The sequence below is a fragment of the Falco peregrinus genome, chromosome 12 (assembly GCF_023634155.1).
Source record: "Falco peregrinus isolate bFalPer1 chromosome 12, bFalPer1.pri, whole genome shotgun sequence".
In the NCBI taxonomy this organism is placed as follows: domain Eukaryota; kingdom Metazoa; phylum Chordata; class Aves; order Falconiformes; family Falconidae; genus Falco; species Falco peregrinus.
In genome coordinates, this window is record NC_073732.1 from 2,835,541 (window position 1) to 2,863,167 (window position 27,627).

At 44.5% G+C, this 27,627-nt stretch overlaps 1 protein-coding gene across 2 annotated transcripts in view; it reads left to right on the forward strand.

The window, feature by feature from the left end:
• Nucleotides 1-218: 218 nt before the first annotated feature.
• The window catches only part of LOC101915802 (serine/threonine-protein phosphatase 2A regulatory subunit B'' subunit alpha), a 61,232-nt gene continuing 33,823 nt past the window's right edge, over nucleotides 219-27,627 (forward strand). For both annotated transcript variants that reach the window (XM_055816791.1, XM_055816792.1), the window contains exons 1-2: nucleotides 219-374; nucleotides 12,390-14,889. In XM_055816791.1, coding sequence (XP_055672766.1) covers nucleotides 12,925-14,889 — 1,965 coding nt within the window. In that variant the 5' untranslated portion in view covers nucleotides 219-374; nucleotides 12,390-12,924. The remainder of the gene's footprint in view (nucleotides 375-12,389; nucleotides 14,890-27,627) is intronic.

Consider the following 27,627-nt stretch of genomic DNA (forward strand, 5'->3'; position numbering starts at 1 on the left):
GGCGCTGGGGCGGGGGGCCGGCAGCTCCTCCCGGCGGGACGGGGGCTGTGAGGAGAGGGAGGAGCACGACGCGTGCACGCGCGCGGGGGGGGAGTGTTCTTCTCCCCCTCCCTTCCCCCCCGCTCCCTCCTCCTCCTCCTCCTCCTCCTCCTCCCTTTCCCCTCCCCCTCCCCTCCCCCCCAGCGCGGGCAGCGCCATTCTGCCGCCGCCCCCTCACAGCCCGGCCTCGACCTGCGCGCCCGGGGCCGCCCCCCCGCCGCGCCTCTGGGGCGGGGCCGCCCGCCGCGCGGAAGGGGCCGGCCGGGGCGGGCAGCAGAGCGCGCCCGGCGGCGGGAGCGGCGGCGCCGGCATGGGACGGGGCGCTGCCCCGGCGGGTAGGCGCGGCGCCGTGAGGGGAGGGCCTGGGGCAGCGCCGGCGGGGCCGGGGCCGAGCGGCGGCTCCGCTTGGGGCCCGGAGGGGGGGCAGGTGCTGAGCTGGGCCCCGGGGCGGGGGGTGCCGGTGCGTCCCGCCGCCGTCGCTGACAGGAGGGCGGGAGCGGCGGCTGGGGACGGCGGGGGGCGGCGGGCAGCAGCGCCTGGATGGTGTTGCGGGGCGGGGGGCTCCCCGCATCGCACGCGGGTACGTTGTGCGACCCGGTGCCGCGTGGTGCGGTGGGGCCGCGGCTGCCAGCGGCCCGGAGGGACGGCGGGGGGGACCTGCCCGCCGGGGGGGCCCGACCGGAGGGTGCGGCGGAGGGGGGGGGTCGCCTCTGTGCTGCCCCACCCGCCCCTCCGAGCTCCTGCCCCGGCACCGGGGCGTTCGGACCTGCGGCCATCAGCAGCGCAACTCTTAACGCCTGGTTGTGAAAGTAGGATTTATTTCCCCCCCCCCCCCCCCCCCAAGTATTTCTTCATAAGGAAGGGGACAGCCTTGGTTGCGAGGCTCCGCGGTTCATGGGTAGACAAATCAGCGATGAATTTGGGGCATAAACTTGCAAAACTGAGCTTGAATAACTGGTGGTGTGATTTACTGAAGGACGTGTTCCTGCTGGAGTAATTGTCTCTGAAGGTCATCAGATTGCGCTGCTCTCAACTAATGTAAATATTTTTAAGTCCGGGACTAATTTTATTACCTCTGTTCTTCGCACTAAAGAAGGCAGCCCTGGAAGACGCGCCGTGCTGTGCCCCCATCGTCCCTATAAAGGCAGCATCGCAGCGCGGAGTTGGAACGGAGGCAGGTGGTCCCCAGGCTGTTTGCTGTTGAAGCGCTGCCTGAAATGCTGGGTGCACTTTTCCTGATGGTGGTCTCATAGCTTTACCTGATGTGATCTGATGTCTGCTTCAGGAAATAATTTTTCAATGCACTTACTTAAAACAGTCATCTCTTAGTTATTTCTTGTGAGTCTCTCCAGCCTGGTAGCTCTGCTCTCACAGGTTAGGTATGGGAAGTTATTTTTGTGAGATTTTTGAGGAGGTTGTCAGTACTGCTAGATTTCTGTCAGTCTTATAAAACTGTGTATTTAACGCCTGCTAGATTCTGAGAAGTTGAAGCAAGAGATAGTGGTGGGTTTGCTTTGGCTTTGTGGTTTTTTCTCAGTATTGATATATCTGGAAATGGTAACATCGTGTATCAGTGGAGGCAGATTTATATTGGACTTCATATAAAATAGAAAAATTGAAGTGCCCTGATGGCATATAGCCATTTTCCACTACCTAGACCTTTGCAAACACTGTCATGTGTCATACTATTTTCTACTTAGAGTTTACACAGAGGTGCAGTGTTTAAGGCAGCTATGAGCAGAGTGTCTCAAGGTAAAGCTGACTGATACATGCCTGCCAAATACTGCAGCAATTCACTGGTAAAACATCTATTTCATTTCCTTCAGCTGCAACCTGTGGAGCAGGTGATGAATATTTGACTTGGGCAGTTCAGAAATCTCTGCAGTGGAGCCCTGTGGTCTAACACTCATTGCCGGTACCCCTGGAGGTGTAATGGAATTCATGGGTTTGGCTTTTTTCTTTTATCTTTGGAAGGGTTTTTTGAAAGGACCTTTCTCCATCCTCCTGCAGGCTCTTTCCCCTGCCTTGAATTACACAGAAAACCCGACTTCAAACAGTAACTCTGAACTTGATATGTCTTGGTCCAGTGCAGAGGTTACTGTGCAGTCTTGTCTCGCTTCCTTTGTATACATGTTTTCCAATACTGTTTTTGCTTAAATGGTTGCATGCTGTTCTTCTCGGTAAGACTAGGCTTTCTCCTCTTGCACTGAACTGACTTTTTTTGAAGACTAAATTAGAGCTTAGGTCCTGTGCTCCAATTCTGGCAGAAAATGGACAGCGAAGTAGAACCGCGGAAGGAAGGGAATTTTCTCCTTCATAATTAAGGTAGTTAAGTGCTGTCTTAAAGAACTGGTTTCTTGCGTGTTATGGGACAAGCTTATTCCACCAGGACTTCACTGTTGTATTTCCTCTGCTGCTTATGTCCCTGAACCTGATTTGCAGAATTTCTGATGTACAACTGTAAAGGGAGTTGCAGCTGAGCAGGTGATGTGCTCTGAGCATATGAAGCACTCTACAGAGTGTAATCTCATGTACTTTGGAAAGTCAGGCCTGAAGGACCAAAAAATTGATGTATTCTCTTTGCCACAGATTCCTGCTGGGTAAAACGAGGATAATACTGGAAAATAAGAGCATGTTGAAGTAGCATGTAAATACTGTACTGATGGAGAAATTAATAATTCTGATTGCAGATTACAGTATGAATAGGCTGCGGGAAGCAATACCTGAGGTCACACACATAACAGCAAGCTTGTTAAAAAGGACTATCCATTTTAATTAATATTCAGACTCATGAATGTGAACTATTGCTGTTTTACGTAAATTAGAATAAGGGAATCTTTAGATTTATCTGGCTTTCTGTTGGGTGTTTTTGTTGTGGGTTTTTTTTTTTGTGAGTGTGTATCTCTTGTCTTTTTAGGGTACTTCTGTTTAAATACACAGGGGGAAGAGAGAGAAATCAATGTAAGTTCTTTTTTTGTTTTGTAAAGCTCCCTGAGTTACTACAGAGAAAAAAAAAACCGGGGGAAATTACTTCTCTGTCTTACCAGGATGTCAGGCTAAAACACCCTTAATTTTCCTCTGCAGAGGAAATGGGATAGAGAAGTTACGCTCCCTTAAACTCCACGTTGCTTTGATCGCACTGGTCTGTGTGCCTCTGGTGTGGCTTATCGAAGTCATAAGCAGTAAAAGCTGTAGCAGTGCCAGACTTCTTGAAGGCTGGGACACGGTGCACCTTTTGGTACATTTCAACAGCTGCTGCTCCTCAGTGTGAGGTGGAGGCTGGCAGGAACGGGCTTGTGGAAGGTATGACTGGTGGAAATGACTGCTGGCTTTTGACTCCTGTGATTATGCCTCAGAGGAGAGGATGGGCGTGCAGCACAGAGTGGGAGCCTTTCTCCCCAGCTCAGCATTTCGCTGTTCTCATTGCTGAGCTGTGGATGAGCTGTGGTCCTCCAGCTGGGGCCAGGTATGGGCTGGGGACTGAGGCTACCCGGGAGAAATGGACTGTCACCTTAGAGAACACTGCCAAAAACCTTGAATGCATGAGGAAGTAAGTGAATAAAGAGCAGTGAGATACAGGTAAGACATGAAGTCAGATAGGACAGCAAGGAGAAATGTATGAGATCTGAGTAGATGGGCAGTGAATAAAACCAATTTTTTTTTTGTTATTAAATTAAAAATTTATTTCACTCTGTGGATCACTAGCAGATGGCTAGTCTGCTGCAGGGGAAATTTTACTGAACTTGTAAGTTTCCAAGATGGTTTCAGGGGATCTGTAGATTGTAACCTTAGTATTGTCAAAGGTTAATGACTGAGGGGATGCCATCTTGGATACCACCCTTCCTTTGTTATCTTAATATGTTAATAAAATCACTTTGATTTGTGTAAAGTAATTGGATACTGTTAATCCTAAATTAACTGATTCCAGGAGAAATAAATGTCTTGATAATATGAAATTATCTCTTACCATATAAGGTTGTAAACAGCCAAGAGACACATCACTTAATCAAGCTGGCTTTCTGACCTCTGCTCTGAGCCCTCCTAATTATGTGCTTTTGAAGCTTGTTCACCTCTTGTGTTTTCTGGTTGGTCACTTTATTTTCTGTCAGCATGATGAAGCACAGTTAGGCTTATGCTTCCTATAATAACTTTTATTTTTTTTGCTCATGCTTTGCTAAGCTTCAACAGGTATGTTAATATACTGGGGGCCTGCTAAATGAGCTAAAATTAAATGGTAGTTCCATACAGACATGGGGCTGGAACAATAATTATTTGGCAGATTATTTATACTTAACAGATGGGTGTTATGTGGAAAAATTGTGTGAGCTTTTACTCTCTTGCTGTCTCATCTGTATAACTGGAAACCAGTCTCATGGGACACAAATTCCTGTCTGGTCAGTTTTAGTTCCAAGTCTCTGTGCAAAGGGAAAGTTAAAGAAAGGTATTTGGGAAAAGCTGAGAAGCGTGAAATCTTTCTTGATATTATTAACTAGCCTTCTCCCTGGCTGATACGCCTAATGACAAGCTTTGCAAGGCCCATACGTTGGTTTTCCACACCGGTTCCTAGTATACTTGTGTTCAAGGACCCTGCATGCTGGTCTTTGGGAAGGGTATAGCAGCACTGGGATATTAGATAATCCCATGACTTAACGTGAAGGAATTAGACTGAATAATACTGCATTCACTAACTGCAAGGCAGTATTTTACAACAATGGTTTAGGTTCTAGTGCCAGGTTTATTTTTAAAAAAGTGTAACTGTTATTGATACTAGTCCAAATCTTTTTGAGTGTTGGGCTTGCATTACATTGCTGCTGTAAATGTGGAGAGGTTGTATTTAAGTTAGTGTTGGGGAATATCTTTTTATAGAATAAATCTACGAAACAGACTTCCTACTGTAAAAATTGACTTCTCCAAACCCATACTAACTGGAAAGCAGTATTTATCATTCTGTCACTGATGGTGATTCTCAAGGTCATGTCTACTTGGAAGCCTGCCTTGATGAGTGCTTCCATTGCAGTGACCTTCATAGCTCAACTGAAGCTGGACTTCAGCATTCTTGCAGTGGTAAAGTTAGAAGATCTGAAGCTATTCAGCAAGAAGGCACAAGAGACAAACGAACAAGTATTCTGCTGTTTTTTTTGGGTTTTCAGAGATGGTTTAACAAAGTTCTTTGTTAATGCTTCTTAAAGGAAATGAACTGCCATGGAGTAGGACTGTAGCTTTTTTCAGTAATTAATACCTGGTTAAAGTGTAGGAAGAACTGTCATCTTTTCTAGTGAAGAGTAATCACTAGTGGAATCCCAGGGGAATCTTATGTTCAGGCTTGTGTTGCTCAACACACTTATAAGTGATCTGGAAGACAGGCTGAGTAATGAAGTGACAGCATATGCTGAAAAACACAAAATTAGGGTAGCAGAAACGAAAGGTGGCTGGAGTTGCAGAAGGTTCTCACAATACGTGGTTGTAGGGCAGTGGTACTTGATACTAGTAGATGCAAAATAATGTGCACAGGGAGGAACAGCTAACAGTGTCTATGCAGTGATGAGCTCTTAAGAATCTGTGCCGTTCAGGAAAGATCTTTTAAGTAATGCAGATAAAGCTCTGTGAAACTCTTATGGCAGCAGTCAAAAAAAAAAAAGGGTAGGGGGGTGCAAATGGAAATGACTGAGATCTCTAGGAAAAGGAGAGAAAGCAGAGCAAAAGCCATGGTATAAATCCATGGTATGTTTGTGTAATGAATAACGTAACCCCCCTCAATGTTTGGAGAGGAGAGAATGTCTGCCCCTAAGAGCTGTGGTCGGATTAGGGAAAAACACTGAAGAGCGTGATTGAAGCAGCTTTTACAAAAACAGTAATCAAATAAATTGGAACTTAGCCTGGAAAATACATGATTAGAAGTAGGATGGGTAAAAGGAGGGGGTATGATCGCAGTCTGCAATCACGGAAATATGAAGCAATTGTACTTTGTTTACTTTGTCATCCAAACATGACAAGAATTAAATGGTGTCAAGTGGTGCCCAAGCAAAAGGCAGTGACTTTTGACAGAATAGGTATTAAAACATGGCCCCTTGATTCCCCAGAACCTTTCTGGATCTGTGGCATCCTTGGAGACATTTCACAAGTTTGCTGTGTGTGTGCTTGTGTTAACCTGCTTACTGTAGCATTGCTTGATCACACCTAGTTCTTGGTTTGGAGGGGAAGGCGAGCAGTCAGACCCTGTGCCACCCTTCCCATGCCATTCATGATTCTGTAGAAGATTATTGTGTTCTTCTAAAGTAATCTGTCTTCTACTCTGAAATGCCTGGTCTGCCTCGCTCACTCATCACAGACAAGCTGTTCAAGACCTTTGGATTGTTGTGGTTGCCTGTCTCCTAACCTTTCTTTTGAGACTGTATGAAAATGTAGGTCTCCTGAGTGAATGCTTTCCTCTTGCATAGAGGGTTCTATCGGTAGGTCCCTGCACGTTTTACAAAGGACAATAGTATCATTGTTTCTTCTTGAAAGATAGGTAGCAAGGACAGAATGTATGAATTAACCCAGGAGGTTATGAGAGCAGACACTAGAGAATGTATACCTGAAAATAGTGAGGCTTGGAAGGGGAAAGCACTAGATGGTGGTGATAATTTTTGAAAGGCAGTTAAAAAATTCATTTCTGAATGTGATTCTCATCTGTTCTGGGTCTTGTCCACAGTCTGGGTTCCTGCATCTTAAAGTGTGTAGTTGAACTAGAAGAGCGTATGAGAGGGCAGTAGAAATCAAAGGTGCAAAGTGGCTTCTATACAAGAACTGAGGAAATGTGGGCTAATAATCCCAGAAGAGAGAAGGCAGAGGGATGATGTGGAGTTCTCTAAGTGCAGGAATGCTGTGGACAATGTGCGTACAAGTCTAGTGTTTGTGCTCTGTTGAACTTGACGTATTGAAGCTGGTGAGTGACAGAACTGGGCGGGATGGCAAGTGGTAGAATGTCTTGTCAAAAGATGCTGAGTGCAAACAGTTTTTGTTGAACCCAGGGGATATCCAACCACATGGAAGGCATATCCTTTGGAGGTTACTAAGTACACAGAAGTCACATCCAGCTTCAACATGAGCTGAAAACAGTTGGAGGCCAGGAGAGTACCCCTAGGAAACACCATACATCTTTTTCTAATACTGTTCCTTGAGTAGTGGCATGTAGATGCTGTTGAAGACGGATACAGTTGTTCCTGTGTTCTTGTTTAATCCTGAAGGATGAGATTCATCCAATTTAACTCGTAATCTCAAAATTAGATTGGTTTTTTAAGCTCAGTAGGGTGACTTTCTTTTTGAGGTGCCTGCCTCTCTGCATTGCCTACAGGGAGTACCTAACACTTCATTTCTAGGTAGCTAGCTTAAATGAGATGAGTCCCACCTCCTTTGTTTTTTCTAAGAACAATAACAAATTACAGACAATTCAGAAGAGAACTATAGCAATGACTTTAATTTAGCTTAAGAAAGCCTGATACCTGTTTGCTGGAACCTGATCTTGAACATACTCAAACTGGAAACAATGGCCCCTTTTCTATAGTGCATGTAATTAAATATTGCACTTGAGCAGGTGAAGAAATGTGCTCTGGTTCAAATAGGAGTACTCAGTTTGGCTAGGTCAGATCCTCTGACCTGGGTTATAAGGCAAGTCAACATTTGTCATCATTATGATCTGTGGCAGTCTAAAGCATGAAGTAGCTTGGTGCTAAAACATCTTTAAACTAAACTCAAGATGCCTTGCCAGTGTAAGTGGTATAAGCACCGCTAATCCTAAAACTTTACAGGTGCAATTGTACTTGGTTTCTTTTACTGTAGCTGAAATGTATGCATGTGTGTCACATTCCCACTGGTCGTAAGGACTGAAAAGTCATCACAGCTGCAGCTCCATCTAAGTCCTAGCTGTGAAGCAGTCCTTTTGGATTAATTTATACATGCTGCCATTAAGGACATAAAAATGTATATAAGCTTATAATATAAGCTGTAAATATATGAGAAATACAGGACAGAGGAGCAACTCAGATTATTTTTTTCTTTTCAACTTCAGTTTAGAAAGAAAAGTTACTCTTTTTAGTCTGCTATGCAAACTATTTTGGAAAGTAAGTTGTGCAAGTGATAGCAAATTGTAAATCAGTTCCTTTGTGATGGGATTCAAAATAATTGATGTAAATGGCTCGTTGTAACACTTCTGCTGAATTCAGCAGTGGATTTGCTACAAAAATTTATTTGAAAGAAAACATCGCTTTGTTATTTGCCTGCTTCTTTTTCCTATCAATATAGTTTGCTCCCAGATCTACTTTGTTCAGTAAATTAATAAAAGTCTAGTATTTCTAAATAAGAAGATGCAGTTACGTGCTACTTTTTGGCACTACAAGCGCCTCTAAAAGAGTAAGACCTGACACCTGATTACATAGATAGGATGATAGTTTTGCAACTATACTGATGGCTCTCCAAATGGCAAACCTGTTGTTCTGTCTTTGTTTTTTTTTCCAAGAATACCAAACCGGAGAGCTTATCCTACCACCTGTTCCATTAGAAACGAGCATGGTTACATAGGGACAGCCATGCTGTGTGCTGGTGCAGAAAGGGCTATATGGCATGTTACGGTGTTTTCTAACTTCTGATCGCTAATAATGCTGTTGCTAGTACTGCAGAGAATAGTTCAAGAAGACTTCTGCCAAATCTGAGACTTTCAGAGGCAGTAGAGGCTTGTCCTGTAGCTTCCTAGACTTCAGTTTGCAAGTAAGTCAAGTGCTGGCTGCCGGTCCCCATCCTAACAGATTGTCATTGTTCAGTTATTTAACTCCAGTGTAATCTTTGCATGAATAGAATTTCTTGTGTATCTTATAGAATAACCTTTTATATAATTAGTATCTGCAATAATTTTTTCCTTTGGAAAGTGATTCATGTCATCTCGCAGATAGGAAAGACATAAAGCATTATTCTGCGATCACACAAGAAGCCCTATTCATTCATAGTTTATATTGTGAAGCCAGTTCTGTATCGTCAGGGTTGGAGTTGGTTTCATGGCAGCAGTCCCAATTACAGACTCTTTCTACCCTATATCTGAACTGGGAGCTGTTCTAGAGTCGCAACTGGAATGAAATGGCTAGCTGAAGAGGACGAAGTATGAGTGTTTCCTAATGCATTCAGTCGTTCCATTGTTGCTATTCATAATAGGTTTTAGTCACCAACCAGAAGTCACAACAAAAGCCCATTCAAGCCAAGCTTGAGACCAGGTTCCAACATCTGATAACAGGAATGCTCTTCCCCTGGGTTTTGTCTTGACTAGATTTACACGCTGGATCATGTTTGATGGATCACTGTTAAATAAAGCTGCAAGGTATGCTACCTTGGTTAAGCCAGTGGAAAACGGAGAAAAACAGTTTCTGCTCTGCATCTATATGCATTTGTGCTGCCTGTAGCATTTTCTTGTTTTGGTCTTGTATGGCTGGAGTCAAGGACTCGAGTACCTTGAATAACCTTAGCATGTTTTTGCAGGCAGTGATAATAAAGCATCTAGTAAACAATCACTGAGAAGACATTAGTTAATCTGGTTGAAAAGAGGATATCGGGGGTTTTGGTATTGATTCTTGGATTGCTTCCTTCCCTGACAAAGCAGTAAAAGGTGCTGACAGCAGAGGCAGGAGGCAGCGATCTTGTGTTAGCCTTGTGCGTCTGGGTTATGGTGCTGTGTGATAGTGCTGGAGAAATACAGAATAACTGGAAAGAGGTTAGGGAAGGCAGAAAGCGTGGCTGCAGGGCCTGCCTCGCACGCAGCGGGAAGGGCTGGCTGACTGTTCCATGGCCGAGCCATGGCTGAAGGCACGAGCACCTACCATTGTTTGGGAGGTATGAAGTGGAGACAGATAAGATGGTGGGAAGAGTGTTGTTACTTGGCCATAGCTGGAAAAAGTTGAACTAAAGTTTAACTAAAAACGTCAGTTTAGGTTGGCAATCTAGGAGACCTTTTCGTTGAAGAATTCCTTGTGAAATTACTGTTACAGATGCAAAAAGCTTCATTGTTTGAAGGTGGCTTGAAGGATTGGAGGAACTGACTTGGTCCCAGTGGAAGAGTTACATGTATAGGGAGGAAATCATCCTTGGAGTAATACAGGAGAAGGAGATAGTGAGTCTAATGCATTATTTCTCTAATTAAGAAATAACTTAAGATGTAATTTTTTCCCAAATTAGGTATAAACACAGACTATTCTTTGCTGGCAAAAAGACCAGTCTCTCCTTGCTGTGTGTAACATGCAGGGAGGAAAGAGCTCTGAGAAAGAAAGAAGAAAGTCATAAAAAATACGCTTTTTTAGACGCAATATTAATTCTTCATCAAATCTGATGTCCTGAAGATCTCTACTTTCTTGAAATAGTATATAACTTTTATTTCAGGAAATGCCAGAAAGCTTGTCTGTAGTTGATGGAGGCTCAGGAAAGGTAAAGCAGCACTTCTTACCCTGGATGTGTTAGAAGGTGTGCTCAGGGAGTCTGTGGATCATTAGTCTTTCCGGAGGCGCAGAAGCAGGGGGTTTCCTGTCTGAACAAAGCCCATTAAGTCCTATAAGATGAAGACATGGGGGAGCCAATAGTACTTTTTTTTTAACTGTGGCTGTGATTCAGCAGAGCATTGAGCACACCTGATGGCGAAGCCCAAGACTCAAGTGACTGGAGGGTGTGGAGTCTTATTACCCAGGTTTATGCCTGATGGTATAAGCACCCGGGGGTTTAAAAACGGTTCTGTTTACGCCCTTTATCCCCTGGCACCCTGACTCACTGCTGTGGCTGGGGCACACCTCATACCTCCGATCATCCCTCTGGAAGGCGCTCCCATCCCTGCGGGCGTTGGGGCAGTGCCAGCGGGTGCAGGGGGGAGCAGTGCAGCACGGAGGCTCGCTGGGGAGCTGGCCCTGCCTGGTGCAACATGCAGCTTGGCCCGCCGTGCCTGGTGGGCAGGTGGCAGCCTGTTACAGATACCAGCATGGCAGTTGGAGCGGCGCTTAGTCTTGGGTTAATCATTTCAATGTTTTATATGATCCACAGAACAAATCAGGAAGGTTTCTTTACAGCGTGCAATACCTAATTGCGATAAGCAGACACGGCACATTGTGTTTTATCAAATACTCTTAAATTAGTGCTTCTCAATTTCAAATAAAGGCTTTAAAATATGTAAAACTTGTATGTTTAGCAGTCCTGTGTAATCCCCAGTCCTTAATTACAACAGCACCAAACTCTAAGGTCCATCCCTTCTGTGTAGTATGTTTGTACAGGCTTATGAGCTAAGGTAGGTGGGATGTAATGTGCGTGGTGGGCAGTCCTTTCATCAGGTGCGGGTATGGCCTTTCACATAGTGGTAGATATTTATTTTTCAAAATAACAAAATAAGCCTGTGCTGTAGTGTGACTTAGCTGTGACACAGTCGTGTTTTATGAAATGGATTTTTGGTTTGTACAGGAATAGAGGGTACTCAGAATTTCATTTGGGTGTTTTAATTTGATTATTGAAGTATTAAAGAGAGATGAAACAATGTCTACAAATTAAGACCCTTAAATTCAGGATTTCCTATCTCTTCAAAATGAAGTTAAGCCACTTTTGTTTTTTCTGATGTAATTCTGAGCATGATGATAGGAAATGCAGCTGAAAATGGTGATGCAAAGTGTCAAGCACTCAATTCCTAGTTTTCACAGGCTTAACATTTAAACAAATGTTACTTTCTGTTCTTGATGTATACACCAGCAGACTGCCTTAATAAAATACGCTGCTATTTATGGGTTGTAAGAGAAAGAAAAACAGTTATTCCTCCTTTAAAATATTATGCCAGGGTCCCAGAGACCTCGGTGAAAGGCTAATGGAAGCCAATGTGGCCTTTACTAAAGGCCATGCATTCTTAGAGGCATTCATCTACTTTGCTCCAGGCTGTTCACAGCTTTTTATAATCCAGAGAACTTGGAAATCCCGAAAGTCATTTTCTGAGACTCTAAAGATAAGGCGAAGAGCAGCAGAGAAAAGCAAAGTCAGAAATTCACAACATGACCATAATGTCTTACTCCATTAGAATTAGGGGTAACGTTTTGTTCAGTTTGGGGAGGAAAAAAAGCAAGTCTGAAAAAAATTGAGTGGTTAAAATAGAGCTGTTAAAACGGCAGCACACAGAGAGCCTGTGTATAAATATAGGCTAGCTCCTCAGCAGTGTTCTTATATGGTAGATCTGAGCGAAGGAAAAATATCAGCCTACTCTTATTCTGCACAAGCCTGCGCGTTGGTGGTTATGGTCTGGTGCCATATGTTTGGTAGTAGACAAGACTGCATGTTACATGAGTTATAATGATGTTCACCTTTTTCTGTTGCAGGGACCTACCTTACCACTGTGAGAGGGGAATGTCACAAGCAGACTGTGGATTTTTTGTCTGTGCGTGCTACTTGGTTATCTGTCTCTTGCTGACCCACCCAAAAAAGAGAGAAAGGTCAAACAAAAATCATTGTCCTTGTCACTTCTGCCCAAGAACTGGCTGAATTTTATGATTCTGGAGATTTTATGGAAACTTATGACCTGCTGGAGAAGCTACCTGGACCGTTGGAGATGGAGCGGCTTGTGCTGCATCTCTGATCAGCAGAGCTTTCTGCAAGGAGTACAAGAATCAAGTTGCCTTAAATTAAACCATATGCAAGTTGCACTAATTGTTGTAACTGTACTGCTGATACCACTCCAGACTTGACTAGGGCTTTCCAAGGCAGTAGTTTCTCATGTAGCTTCAGTGTTTTCAACTGACACTAGGTTGTTTTTATTAAATCTGGCGTGGCTGTGAAAAGTGTGTGTGGGGTGAACTTTTTCCTGTTAAGTTTGTGGTGAATTTTGAAGCGTCGCTTCCACGTGTGATCTGTGCTATGGCAGCAACCTACAGGCTCATGGTCACTTCTGTGAACTGCTACAGCAGTGTGGTGATAGACCAGCACTTCCAGCACACGGTGCATTACTGCACAGGGACTTGCCAAGTGTTTAAGCAAGGAGTGACATGCATAGTTGCCCACCACAGCGTCTGTGCAGAGCTCAGTGTCCAAGATGCCAACCTAGACCATAAAATTCCTGTTCCTGGAAATGGACTTGCCTTGCCTGGAAATGAGGACTATCACCAAATCCTCCCAAATAATCCAAGAATAAAAAAGGGTTCTTCAGTGCAAACCTCCAGCAGTTTAAAAGACATTACCGGTGAGGCGATAAACCTTGCCAGTGGTAAAATAAAGGAATTCTCCTTTGAAAAGCCTAGAAACTCTTCCAGTCACGTGGCCTACAGAAAGGGAAGGAAAGTTCGGTCGGAATCATTCAGCAGACGGTCATTTGATTTTGACTTGATTTATGGGCACTTCAACAATGATGAGAACTGCCCCCCGTGTGGCTTTTTGCAGAGTCCCTCACCTGTGGAGAAATGGCAGGAGAGCAGTGATGCTCCAGAAGTTGCTATGAATCCTGTGGTTCCCTTCTCCCCTCATTCTTTCTCTGAAGAAAACTTCATTACTCAGATTTTGGAAAAACACAAGCTAGATGGTTCTTCTGGTGGAGATATAAAGGTGTGCTTGGACATCTTGCTCAAATGCTCAGAGGATCTGAAAAAGTGCACAGACATAATAAAACATTGCATCAAAAAGAAGTCTGCGGACAGTGTTAGTGGAGGGAGCAGCAACGATGCCCTGGCTAATTCAGAAATGATATATATGAACCTGATGACAAGATTTTCTTCTTACCTGAAAAAGCTACCCTTTGAGCTCAAACCACCAGGACACAAGGAAGCTAGTGACCTGACAGAACTGGTTAACTGTTTTCATGGCTTGCAGCAAACTCCCTTCCCCCCAGTATTTGGAGATGAGCAGCCGCCTAGGTATGAAGATATTGTTCAGCTGCCATCCTCCAGTGCAGTTCCTCTCAGACTGCCAGGTGATCAGTGTGAGGTGACAAGCACCTCTCAGTCCGTCCAGACAAGTACCGTGAGCTTCACCTCAAACTCCCTTTGCGGCGTCCCGTGCGAGAACAGTGTGAGAGCTGTGAAAGATGCTTATGCTCTACCTCAGTTACCAGCCACGAGCCCTTCTGACCGCATGTCTTCCACTGAGGCTCTGTACATTGAGGAGGAGTCTGATGGGGTAAGAACATTAGGGAAAATAAAGAAGGCAGAGCAGAAAGGGGGCTGGGAGAGTTTAGAGCGCAGCTACCAGCTAGCTGGCTGTTCAGATCTAACTGCTGATGCTAAAGCAGAACGTGCCAGAGTGGGAGATGTTGAGCTCTCCCACACTTCTGAGAAAATTAGTCCTTTAAAACCAGTTTCAGATGCTGTGTTGCATGGTTCCCAAGCTGATATCTCCAGAGGAGAACAGATGTGCAGTAAGATAGACAAGGATGAGATAGACAAACTGCTGCTGGACTTGGAGTGCTTCTCACAGAAAATGGAGAGAACTTTGAGGGAACCCTCTCCGAAGGAGAGCGAACCTGCTGGTGTGCAGGTGTTTGGCTGGCAGGGTAGGCAGGTACTACCGCTGGCTCTTGAATCCAAAAGTAAACCTGTTGACCCTGCTTCCCCTTTGTCAAAAATCATGGAAACCAATGGTCATAAAATGGAAGAGGATGACAAAGCCCTTTTACTGCGTATCCTGGAAAGCATTGAGGACTTTGCCCAGGAACTCGTGGAATTCCAGACAGGCAAGGGAAGCTTGTCCAAGGAGAAGGAAGTGATGCAGATTCTTCAGGAAACTTTAACAACTCCTTCACAGACCCTCCTTGCGGGGCAAAAAAGCTGTGCTGGGGCTGCCTCCAGAGACTCTGTTTCAGCTTCAATTCAGCAGGCCCCAGAAGTGATTAAGGTAAGAGAACCAAACCTTTGATGGGCTAGTGACTAAAACAATCATGGGAAGATGGGGTGGGAATAATTCCATCTGCTAAGTGATTCATTGTGCTTTGGGTGCTACTGTGTGGAATAACATGCTCAACCTGGCAGAAGTGTAGTATTTAAATACAAACAAAAAAAGGAAACAAAAACCTCTAAGCAAACAAAATACGCCTTGACATGCAATTTCACCTTTCAGCTTGTTCCTTTCCTGCTGGTGCTCCTGTAGGCTGGCTGCTTGTGGTGCGAATGGGTCCTGTATAACAGGGAGTAGAAGCAATTCGATCGGCTAACTGCTTTATTTCTGGGAGCAGGTACTGGGCTGCCTCTCACCAGTTCAGTGAGAACTGGATGTGCCATCTCTCCCTTTCCTATTTCCGAGCAGATTCCAGCAGCCTTTGTTGTCTTCCTCGTCACTAGTTCCTAGAGAGATCCTCCATGGCACAAAGGTCAGAATCTAGGAAGATTTAATTTTCTTTTCCCTGTCTCTGGTGTACTGAGTCATTGTGGAGTCTCTGTTGCTTGTATCTCTCAAATGAGAATTAGGTTTTCCCAGGAAAAAGGGTCCTGATGGGAGCCTGCTTTAGAGGGAAGCCAAGGGTCTCCGTCCAGCCCTTGATGCTTTTCATGTAAGTGCCAGATTTTTGAGACAACTTGGTGCCAAACTTCCAAGAGCATAGAAAGTATTACAGAGGGCTTCGATTTCCAAAATGCACCTTCCACGGAGGCACTTCAAAAGTACCCAGGTTATAATTAACTTTCACATCTCTTTACAGTTGAAGCATGATGTGCATGTCTTCAAAACAGTCTACTTGCCTGAAAATACAAGTATTTGGTGCGATTCTGAAAGGGAGTGGGTGGGGTGTGTCTGACCCTAGTGCTGAGATCTTTTTAGACCAGGGTCTCTCCAGGTGTTTCTGATATTTTTCTGGGCATCTTTACTGACAGAAAATGGCGAGAGAACCTTGTCTGGTATCTCCAGCAAGGGAAGGAGGTTTTTTCCTCAGAGTGTAGAATTTAGCAGCTCCAAAAGCTCTAAAGTTATCTCTTATAATAGCTGTTTTTGCCTTGTGTATTCATTTACAAAATTTTCTAACTTGTGAACTTGAAACAAAAAAGTGTTTGATAAGGTGTGACACTGACTTTGTGGCAGTTTTTCTATAATACTTGAAAATGTAATGTATTTATGCTGTCAAATAGCTTATTAGTCTGGTCCCTTACCAGCTTCTGTTTCCCTAGTCCCAGCCCTGGCCCGTGAGTTTGCTCCCAGCCAGCCTTCTGGGGGCATACACCATGCACCCGTACTACGAGAGCTGCTCTTTTCCATGCAGCAGTGCAGCCCTTGCTTTGTGTAGACGCCTGGCGGTGTGAAATTGCTTGGAGGGAGGAATTAGAGATCTAATATAACAACCCTTAAGCGAAAACCACAATGGCTGCTTTTGAATGGTTGGCGTGCACAATTTAATGCAACTTCTAGAACCAAAGATGACGAGAGAGAATAACTGTCTTGGGGACCCAGAGGAGCCTGGGCCAAGCACTGTGCAGCCTAGATGCACCTTCAGAGGGAGTTAGCCCTCCGCAGAGGGGCAAAAGGCATTTGCCTGGCTCTACACCTGCTTTGGGGCTTGCTGTCATTTATAGTATGGATGTGGCCACACACTTGGCTGCGCACACAAGGCCCTCTCTAGGTATAGCGTTTAGGGAATACATCCATGTTCCTGGGTAGCTGCACCTGGCTGGAGCTCCACGTGGATCCTGGTTCAGCATCACACATATGTGCCTGAATAATGTGTAAAGGGTTTGTTATATTTTCTTAGGGCTCATAAACCTGTTATCAAATAGTTGTGCGCACACACAAAAAACTCAGAGATCTGATACTGATGAAGACACAGTGCAGCTTTCATTTATAAAGGCTGTGACAGTTTTAATATCCTTCACGTCTGAAGCAATGAAAAGGGAAAGGGAGACCCACTTCAGACTGTTGGCTGGCTCAGTTGGCCTGTCTGTGCTGAAATCCATGCTAACATATCAGCAACAGACTTTCCCTTCATCATAAACCCATTTATAATTCTCCACAGAGAACAATGGAATTACTTGACTCTTCATTTTCAAAACAGAAATATTTAGAAGCTGGAAAATGAATACTTGAGAAGTCCATCAGTTTTACAGGGCACTTAACGAGCACATCGTGCTGCTTTCGGGCAGGCCAGGAAGCATTGCATACTTTTAGACTATCCAACATTTCCCATTCTGAGGTCCAGTTTTCCATTGCTTATCTCTAAACCTCCAACTATTTTTTAAAATTTCCTGTTCTGTGTGCCTGTCCTAAGCTGATTTTTTTAATATGTGTTTTTGAAACAAATAGTGTAGTGAAAACAGTTGTCTGTTAGAGGCTAGCAAATAACCCAAATATTCGTCTATATTTTTGTCTCTAGATAGGAGGGCAATAAGGAGTCCTGGGTGGACTGGCAGATGTGAGGGAAATGGGGAAGAAACTAGAACCAGTGAGTAGTGAAGAAGTTGGTGATGGGGCTGTTGGGATTCTCTGATGTGTTCTGCAGAAATGCTGAGTATCAGGGATTTTTTTTGGAAGGTAAAGGGTGCTACTGTTTGAGTAAAATGTTGTCATGTGCAAAGTCCTTGGACAAGTCAGTGGTGGATGTTTTTGACCTTAACCTTTCTGTGCCTTTGGTCTACCAGTTGTACAGGATAGCTCATTCGACAAAGCATTTAAATTCAGTTATTGCTTGCAGAATACTTAGTACTCTAGTGAAAGTACCCCCTAGAAAAGTCTGTAAGAAACTTAGTTCTTCTGTTTTCAGAATTGAGTTTGGGTAGTGCAGCACTGTGCTCCAAGTCCTCATGCTTTTTATTTTAAGAGCTGTTGGATAAAGTTTGTGAACAATTTTGGGAACAGAGACCAGGACCAGGGTTTGATAGAAAAAGAGGTATCTCTTCTCAAAAGGATTACTCATGGTGTAGTGAGCCAGAAAGAGCAGTCCTGTTTCCCTTTTCTCTCTCACCCACGCCTTTACTTCTTATTGCATAGCTCTGAATCTTTCTTTATACTGTCTGTGATGTTTGTATACCAGCCATAAATTTTAGTTAGGTATGTTTTCTGCCAGATTAGTAAGTGGAATTGCTCACACTCAGGTCAAATGGGTGATACAAAACTGATTTTGGGCAGGGACTGTGGATCTGGGAGCAGAGGGTTTACAGTTTGCAGGGGTGATAAATGGTTTCAGACCACCTTGTCTAACCACGTTGTATCTCAGGTGGCAGAGCCCTGAGCTGAGTATGCAGAAGCCATTCCCTGCTGCCACATGTTTGCTCTGGGCTGGCTCTAGGCAGCGTCTATCTAGTCCTGCCTCGCCTGCGTGACTGATGGGGTGGGTATTGCCGGGACTTTCAGAAATGTTCCTAACTCGCTGTGCTCTAAAACATTGTCCTGCAGCCACACACCTTGCTTCGCTGTATCAAAATGTCTGTGTTGCATGCTTAATCAGGTGGCCCAAGGACGACTCTGACTGGAATTAAAACTGTTTCATAATATATGAAGTTAAGGTTGACCTGGCAACTTCATCATTCTGCCCCTTCTAAATGCTACTCCATAAATCTGTGTGCTTCTTTGCAAATTTAATGATACGCTTATGAAGGATCTTGTGTGGGGTGATTAACTTTAAAAAGTGGCTTCTATAACATCATAGTGACTTTAACTTTGTCATGAAAAAAATCACATTTTCTCAAAATGCATCCAAACTAGAATATAAATTTTCTTCTGGAAAATCAGCTTTTTTCTTACGTATATTACAAATAGTTTTGGTCAGATATTGGTAATATCTGTTAATTAAGCTATACACGCAATCTGCCCTCTTTTCAAACATGAAATATTCATTACTTCTAAACCCAAATAGTAAAAAGAGAGCATTTTTTTCCTGTTTGGTAATAGTTATTGAAATGAAAATAGAAAGTGAATATTAAAGTATCTTAGAATCAAAGATGACAGAGAGAAAAAACTAATTTGGATTAAATTGAAGAATTAAAAGAATGGATACCGAACACTTAGGGACGTGTTTGTGGCATGTGGGCACCTTTTGTAATCAGGGTAGATACAGTCTCTGCTTGTGTGAAGTTGATTTGTCTTGAAGTAGACATCTAAAGGTAGGTGAAACAAAGCCTAATGACACATGTTGAGGTTTTTCAGCCTCATTGACTCTAAAACCAGGAAAAAGTCAGGCCTGAGAGGTTTAATCTGTTTTGAAAACAGTTGAAGCTGGTGCCCTTCTTGGCTATGCAGAGTGCATTGCATTGCTGCGGTCGGCCTTTGGGGTACAGCTAAGTCCTGTGGTGATTCAGTCGTCCAAATCTTTTAGGACTAAGCCTCCAGCTGTAGGCACAGGTGAGATTTTTTTTTTCTGTGTTCTGGCATCTCTCACCTTTGTGCTTTAAACTGGGTCCTGTAGCAAAGAGGGATCTCTGGATCTGAGTGTAGTTTGTTCAGTTGATCTGTAGGCTGTTGATACCAGATTTTTCTGCTGTGGATTTTGTCCAGTTGACTTTGAAACTGTTGATACAAGATTCTCTTAATGTCAATTTATCAATAGTACTGTATATTTATGCTTTTATTTATACCCACCTTGCGTGTTTTGAGAGTAGGAAGTATCATGCTAGGAGCTTGCAGTGCAAGAAACTGCAACTCAGACAAGCAAGCCTTGCCTTCAGATAATTTTTTTTTCTAGGTTATCGGTGGAAAAAAAATGCAAACTTCCGGGATCTTTTGTGACTGGTTAATTTGTGAATGAAAAGTATGTGGCTGTCTTTAGTGTTTGGTTGTGTTTGTGGTTTTGGTTGGGTTTTTGGTTTTTTTTTTTTTTTTAAATAGCAGCTACTAGCTGCTAGATTAGTATGACTCTTTCACACATACATCTTCTAAAGCCTGCTGTAGCTGGTCTGGATGCAATTGTAGGTATGAGGAGTTCTTTGGGCTACATTTCTTCTGCAGTCTGTAAGAGGAGTGGCAGCCTGTAAGCAGAGTGAGAGTTCAGTTGAAGATGGAGTAAGTACACTTGCCACGGATGATTTAAAATAAATCACCTTCTGACATGCTGCTGTATGAGGTGTGCGGGACTCGCAGTACCATGGAGCCCTGTGGGGTCTTTAGGCATTGCCTTAATGTTTAGAAAAAATTGTCAGAGTAAGATAAAACAAAATCTATTTCGGAACTGTTGCATGTGGATCTGTGTATCCTTCACTGAGTGTCAATTCCAGTTAAAATGCCTGCCTGCCCTTTTCTTTTGTTGGGGCCCCTTTTCTCCTGCCCATCCACATCCTGCCACTCTGTTAGGCTTCATATTAATTTGCAAGATGCGTGGCAAAGTGGGCTGATGACATCGTAATAATGCTGTGATTCTTCAGACATGTAGCCGTGAATATACATCTGGACTTCAGAGCTTTTTCAGTTCCCAGGCTGCACAGTTCAGACACAGCTACAGTGACCTAAAGGGACCCAAACGATGCTACGTTCTCGTTCTTCTTTCATAAAGAACTCGGTTCCACAGCCCAGGCTGTGGGACCATGGCCTGGTGACTGAGAAGCAACAGAAGAGAAAACAAACTTGGGCAATATATTAAAAAAATTGCTTTTGTGAGTGTCAGCTGGGGGGTCTCTCTCCTTTAGTAAGTAGCCTATTTAACAGCACAAGAGCAGATCTATGAGGAGAAGACTATCCTTTGGGATAGGCTGTTTCTATCTCTATCTGTGGTCCAGTCATGTTGATGCTGAATTGGAATTAACTTTGGACCATCTACATAAACCCAGGAAAATTATATCAGAGGCACATGTCTAATAAAACCTTTCTGTTCACGAGGCTCAGTGAGACCTTTTCATTTCAAATGCAGCATCTTGAAAAAAGCAAGCTCTACTAGAAATCGGATGTTGTTCATGTTACTAAGCTTAGAAATTAAACTGGCAAAGTAGCTAGGACTTTTAAAGTGGGGAAGGCAGACCATGGGACTAGATGTTTATTCATTTTGTGGAGTAAGATCTGGATTTAGGCCTTTGTTCAGCACCATTGTTTTGATAGGAAAGGGAGAAGACTCTTTTAACAAGCTTTCAACAAGCTTTAACAAGCCCAGACAAAGTCTGAGCGAGAGTTTGAAATCTACTCACTCAAAATCATGCAGACAAAGAGTATACTGTTGTCCATTGAGGACTGCTTTGCCTTTGCCTTGTGAGAGTTACGGGAAAAACACATAAAAAGAATGATGCATTTTGGTGTCCTTATGAAACGTTTTCTTATGAACTGCTTTAGAATGCCTGAGCTTATTATCCACGATCATCCTTAAGTGCTTGCTTGGCATTAAAGATGCTAGATGATCTGTTTTTTCCAAGCAAGAAGGAAAAATTGATGGTTTTCTTGAAAATTACAGCCTTTGGTCTAGAGTGGGAACTAATGCTGATCTTCTGCTTCATCACCTCCGAAGCGGGGCCCTCAAACCACTGCCATCATCCATGCATGGGCTTTGGCCGAGAGCGTGGGGTTTAACTCCAGCTGAGTCTGAATGATGCAAATTGGCACCTCAGGTTTCAGCACCGAAGCACATCAAGTGAGAGCTATTGGGGAAGGTGGTATATTTAGCCACTTCTGCAGTGCACCTATTTTTAGCGCTGTTGGTAGTGGTGGTGGGTGCTTCCTTTCCCATATTACCCCTGGCCTATTACAAGCCAAGGACAGATTGTCTGTCATGTAGCCAGCAGTGAAATAGATTCTGTTGTAGATCATGTTTCTCAATTAAAGTATTACAAGAAGGCAGAAGATCCTGGTGGTACTGAAAGATACTTTGAATATCAGTTAAAAAAGGGAGGTTTGGCTTCAGGAGTGAGATAAGATCTCTAGTTGTTGTCCTTGTGAAGAGGGAGAAGACATAGTATGTCGAAGCCATTTGCCATTTTTTGCCTGTAAAAATCAAAACCAGGAAAGCAACGTGCTGGTCTTGACGTGGTCTCCTACAGAGTCCCTGTGCCCCTTCTGGAAGGGGCAACATCTGCTTAGGAGCTGACCAGGATGATGATCAAGGAGAGTTCTCTGCGGAGGGACCCAGACTTAGGAGGAGAGCTAGCTTTCCTTGCCAAGGGCTGTGACTTTGTTCTTCCATCTCGATTCAAGAGGAGGCTGAAGTCATTCCAGCAGGCCCAGGTTTGAATGCTTGGTGTTTCTTGTTCTTTTTCTTTGTATTTTTTTATTGGATCAGAGAATCAAACTGTGTCCCCTCTAGGCGTGTCTATTTGCAGAAAGTTATTTGCAGCTAGATACCAGCAGGTTTAAAAATAAACCTTCCAGGCTTAGATTGCAGAGTTAAAATGTCTTTGTAAACAAGGGGGGGGAAATTAACAGCAAGGGCAGTGATTTAATAATGGGGAGAGGTAATGTAAGACTATTAAATATTTTCTGTGGGTTTTTTAAGAAAAACTCTGTGATTGCTCTGAATGTCTCTTGTTGCATGGGAACAACCGCCACGTCCTGCTGTGTTTAGTGGCTCTGTGCAGGGACCAGCCTACCTGGCTCTGGCGTTTGCGATTTTACCATCACAAGGTGCTCCTTTGTGCTGTTTCCTACTGGCTCTGGGCTGTGGCTGAGGGAGATAGTAGAATCATTTAGATTGGAAAAGACCCTTAAGATCATGGAGATGTAGCTGAAGAAATGGAAATTGTACCATGGCTGTATTTCTTGGTAAATCCCAGCTGCTGAACTTGCTTTCTGGGACAACTGGCAAAAGATTGGACTTGTTTATGTTAGGACACCAACTGGACACGTAGCCACCCCAGATGTACAGAGGGTCACAATATGCTGAAATCAGCCCATCTTGAGCCTCATCTGTATTTAAATAATCAGTGACCCAGTGAGGAAGTTAAAAAGTTGAAATTGAGTGGTGCAGCTGTTTCCTAAGAAACAGCTATTAAAATTTCTCCAGAGTATATTGTAGCGCATTTTGTTTTCATGATTTCTGGTGGCAGATTGAAGTACGTGTATGGGGTTAATCTGTGGAACGTATTTTTTCATTCCCTAGAGGAGGACTGCATGAAGTAATGATATGTAGTAATGGCTTGGGTGGGGACCACCAGCAATTTAAAAGAGACTAACAAGAACCTTGCAGCACAGCTGATTTCACTCTCCAGAGTTAGTCTGATCACCTAAGGACATAATCAGGGTATGGCTTGCAGGGAGAGATAAGATCTCTTAGGAGACCAGCTGGAAAATTGACAAGCCTTTGGTATATGAGCCTTCTGCCTGGTCTGGACTAGGAGCAGTGACATTCACCACTAAACACGGCGAGAGTAACTGCTCCCGGGGCTGCAGGTCCGAGGTGAGCAAACTAATGCAGTGGGCAGTTGCAGCTGAGTAAAGAAGGTCTTAGTTCCTCTTCTCTTTCGTCCAGTACTTGTGCCCTCTTGCTACCTCCTCACTGTGTGTCACCCTGGTCTTACACTGGGCCCTGTGGGCCTTTCTGCGAGCTGGTTTAACTCATAACATGGTAGAATATCATCCAGCAACAAAGCTAAGTCCATTTTCTGCCTTTCCAAGTGGGTTAAATCAGTTCACAGAGGGGCCTGGCAAGCTCTGGAGCTGGCACTTAGTACGCGGTGACAATGTACATCTTGGGCATGGAGGACAGAGATGAGAGTTCTCCCACTTGGCAGCAGTGAGATGCTGATTTTTGTGCCTTGTGGGGCTGTAACTTGGGGCCTGGGTGTGGTACTGTGAGGTGGCCTGAGACTAGAGGTAATTGGGCTGACTAAGTACAGGGAAGAGTGCTGGCAGGTGGAAAGCTAATAAGGTGGTGATAGGGGGCAAGAGAGGTGAGTGATACGCAGTTTGTGGAACATGTAGATGTTGGCCAGGAAGGCAAGGCAGGAGAAAGCTTTTTGTAAAACCCATATCTCTTTTAAGAGCTGTGAATTTTGGTTCTCATGCTCGTCTTCTGCAGGACTATTCGCAGGAGGATCAGAGAGCCTCCCATAGCAGCGTTAGTAGGAAGGGAGGTAAGGAGGTCTCCGACTCAACATCTTACTTGCAGGAAGACTATTCCTAACACCAGGTCACATCAGCACTGGCTTTTTCCAGGTCTTGAAACCCACCCACCCCCTTTCTGATGACCTCTTGCGGGCTGTACTACCCTCGGTTAAATCCATCCTCCAGCCTAACGCTCCCCAGCTGCAGTTCATGGCTGTTGCCCCTCTTATACTGCGTACCACTGCAGTTTGGCTCCATGGCGTCTGTGACTGCGCTTCCAACAGCTGTAGGCTGTGGTGAGCCCATCCCTCAGCTTCCTCTTTGCCTGGGCAAACACGCCCAGCCCCTCAGTCTCTCCGGCCACGCGATCTTGACTTTGGCTCTCTGACTTGCCTTCTGTGGATCTGCCCCCATCCTTTTTGAAGGGAAGGCCCCAAACTGGTCACAGCAATCCGGATGCAGCCACACTATTATATAAGATAATAACGTCCCCTGCTCTCCTGGCCCTGCTCCTAATGCAGCCTGGTACGTGGTTTGCCTCACTGGTGATTAGCCGGTGCTGAGGCTCGTTCTCAGCCTGGTGCACGCCATCCCCCCAGATGCTTCTCAGCAGGTCTCTTGCTCAGCCGGGGGGGTCCCAGCCCAAACCGGTGCTTGGGGTTGCTGTACACAGGTGGAGGACTCCACACCTTCTCTTGTGGAAGTAGTTGAACTACTCACCAGCCGAGGTTCTCTCTCTCATCCTTCCAGCCTTCCCTCTAAGTAAGTGTCATCTGCAAATCAGGACAGATGAGCGTTGCCTGTGTTTTCAGAACTCAACTGGATAAGGCCCTGAGGAACTTGATCTAGCGTTGGACTTAGCCTTGCGTCCCTTCCCACCTAAATTCTTTGGTGATTCAGTGTTGCCTAGGTAGAGTTTGTTTTCATTTTTGTTTTGCTGCAACTGGACTTTGTTTCTGCTGGTGAGTTTATGATTTACAGTAGAAAAGAGCCTATCCAGAAATGCGTTTTCTCACCACATCTCTGCCTCGTGCTGTTGGGAGGTGTGAGCAGATGAACCCTTGCTGTTCCTGGTGTCCTTACGGTGGGTAGGACAGAGGCAGCAGAAAGATACAACGGTGGGAAAGAGCTCCAGAGAAGGAAAATAAGAGAAAGTCCTGGGAGACAGATAGAAACCAGCTCTGGAGAACTGATGATCTTTGAGGATGGCTTGTGTCCAGTTACCATCAGACTTCAGTAAGACAGGAACTGTAAAAACTGGAAGGAGACATTAAGTCAGCACTGTGGACTGTGAGCCACCAGGCTGAGTCACTGCACCCTAGAAAAGAGGATTACAGAATCACATTTGGAAAAAAGCAAGAAACTGGTAAATTTATTACTTAGGATTCTGTTGGAAATTGGGGCCAGGGGGAAGGAGTCAAAAGTATTTGAGCACTTGATATGATACTGCTTCCTTCCATGGAGTTTTCTGCTGGGACTGGCAAGTCCCTGAGAGGCAGGGCTTGGATGGCAGAGATTTAGTCTCTGTGCTTTGTTTGTGTAGCACAATGAGGCTGTGGTTCTGTCTGGTTTATTTATAATGCAGATGTCACTATTCTAGCTGTCCATAAATAAATTGTATGACTGGCAAAAGGCGATATAGCGGATGGACAGATTTTAGTTAAGGTAAATTATGCTATAGAGCAGTATTAAAAAATGGGGTGTAATCTCACCTTCCTCTTCAGCAAAAACAAAAACCTATTAGCTACTGGTAACAAAGCTGTAAGATTTATTACAGTATTTGTAGTTTGCTTTCTTAGTTGTCCTATCTGAAAATGCACAGCTCTGTTGGAGAAATGTGTTCTGCTAAGCAAACAGCATTTAAGGTTAACTTTTTGCAATAAGAAACTTTTTTCCGAGCACTTCCCTCGTATCACTTTCTTCTTTTTTTCACAGTTAGTTGTCACTAACTCCCTACTCTCTCCATGGTAGCTGACAGACGGTTATACCCATCTCAGAGTATTAACTTGCAAGGTTGCTCTAGGGAACAGGATCCTCCAGAGCTTGTTGCTTCTTGTTGTTTTCTCTTGTGTTGTTGTAGACAGCTCAGTTCCTGCATGAGAAGGAAGAACACAAAGTTCAAAAATTTTATTTCTATTCCTAAAGTAGAATCCTCTGAAAAGAAGCCATCCATGAGCAGTGCTTCCACCTTGTTTGACTTGGACTGACCAGGAGTTTGTGACTGAGTCTTGCTGGGAAGGTCAGCTGCAAACCTATTTCTGAACTGGCTCCCTACTTTGAAGCTTAGCAGCATTCCCTCTGTTCCTCCTATAGATGTCTAACCTTCTGGCTTGTGGTGTGGTCATGAATCAGGAAATTAATGTAGACTCTGGGGGCCTGACTTGTGGCTTATGTGAGCTGGTACCAAGCACTGCTGGCTTTGGCAGTACCTGGAGGAAAATGAGTTGCTCTGCTTTTCAGAAGGTGGAGGCCAGGGCAAAGTGGATGAGTTGTGTTACAGGATCATCTGCTGAAGCCTTGTGTCGTATCAGGATGATGTGGTATGCGGAAAAGGAGGAAAATGGCACAGTGCTGTTGTGGTGGTCTACTTTGGGGATACCTCTTTGACTTCCAAGAAAAAAAAGAACAAGCCAATTTTATCATTCCCTTGTACTGTAAGGGAAGGGGATATATTATTAAAGTGAAGAGTCAGTGTCCTTTGAAAGAGCAATCTATTGGTTTGCTTCCTTTTGGTTTGTGGATCTTTTTTGTTAAAATTTGAGTAATTTCTTCTAGTTCCTCACAGTCCTGACAGCTAGGGAGTGCATGTGTGCATTGAAGAGATTAATGAGCCATAAACCTGTTTCTGAGAAGTGGGTCTTCAAGACAAACTGATGTTAAGTCCTATTATAGAAGTCAAGTGCCTGCAGTTGGCACCTCATCGCCTGTTCCAGCTTTGCATTGTTTGTATGAATATGGTGTTGTGAGAGACCGGCAGGGATTTCCCCTTGGCTGGAATCTAGAAAGTGAGAACTACTGAGCAGAGCTGGGTCCTGGGGGGGTGGTGTTCTCCAAGTCAAATCACTAGCTTGACTTACACACTAAGGTCCACTTTGTTAACCCGCTATTTCACAGTCAGGTGGAGGGTTCTTGAGAAAGCCTGTGTTAGGGAGCTCTGTTCGTCCCTCTTGCTTAGCCTCCCTTACTGAAGGAGACAGCCATGGCAAGGGAATAGGGTCATCTTCTACCTCTGACATGCAGCAGTGGCTGCTCTGGGCCATGTGCTTCCTCCCCAGACACACTCAGCCTGTCTGGGTTTTGCTTTTGTTGTTCTACTGAGTGAAGAGCAAAAGGAATCCAGGAGAAGCGTTGCCTTCTGTTAACCCAGTGAGCTGCCGTGCCCAGAGCGAGTGACCAGCTTCCTCCCTGCTTAACCCCTGCCACCATTTCAGGTCACCTACCTGCGTTGTCACGCTGTGGGGCACACTAATGGGGGGGGGCTGGTGCTTACCCTGTCCCACAGCCCTCTTCAGCCCCAGTAACACTTTGAGACACAGACCTGGCCCACTTTGAGGTCCAGCATCACTGAGGATCAAGCACACAGTAGTACGTGCAGTATGTGAGAGAGCAGGGAAAGTCTGGGAAGATGGGAGGAAGAACAGGTGGTGGTGGTCAGGCTTGTTCTCCAAAGGCTGAGAGCTATATTGAGGACCATGCAGACTCTGA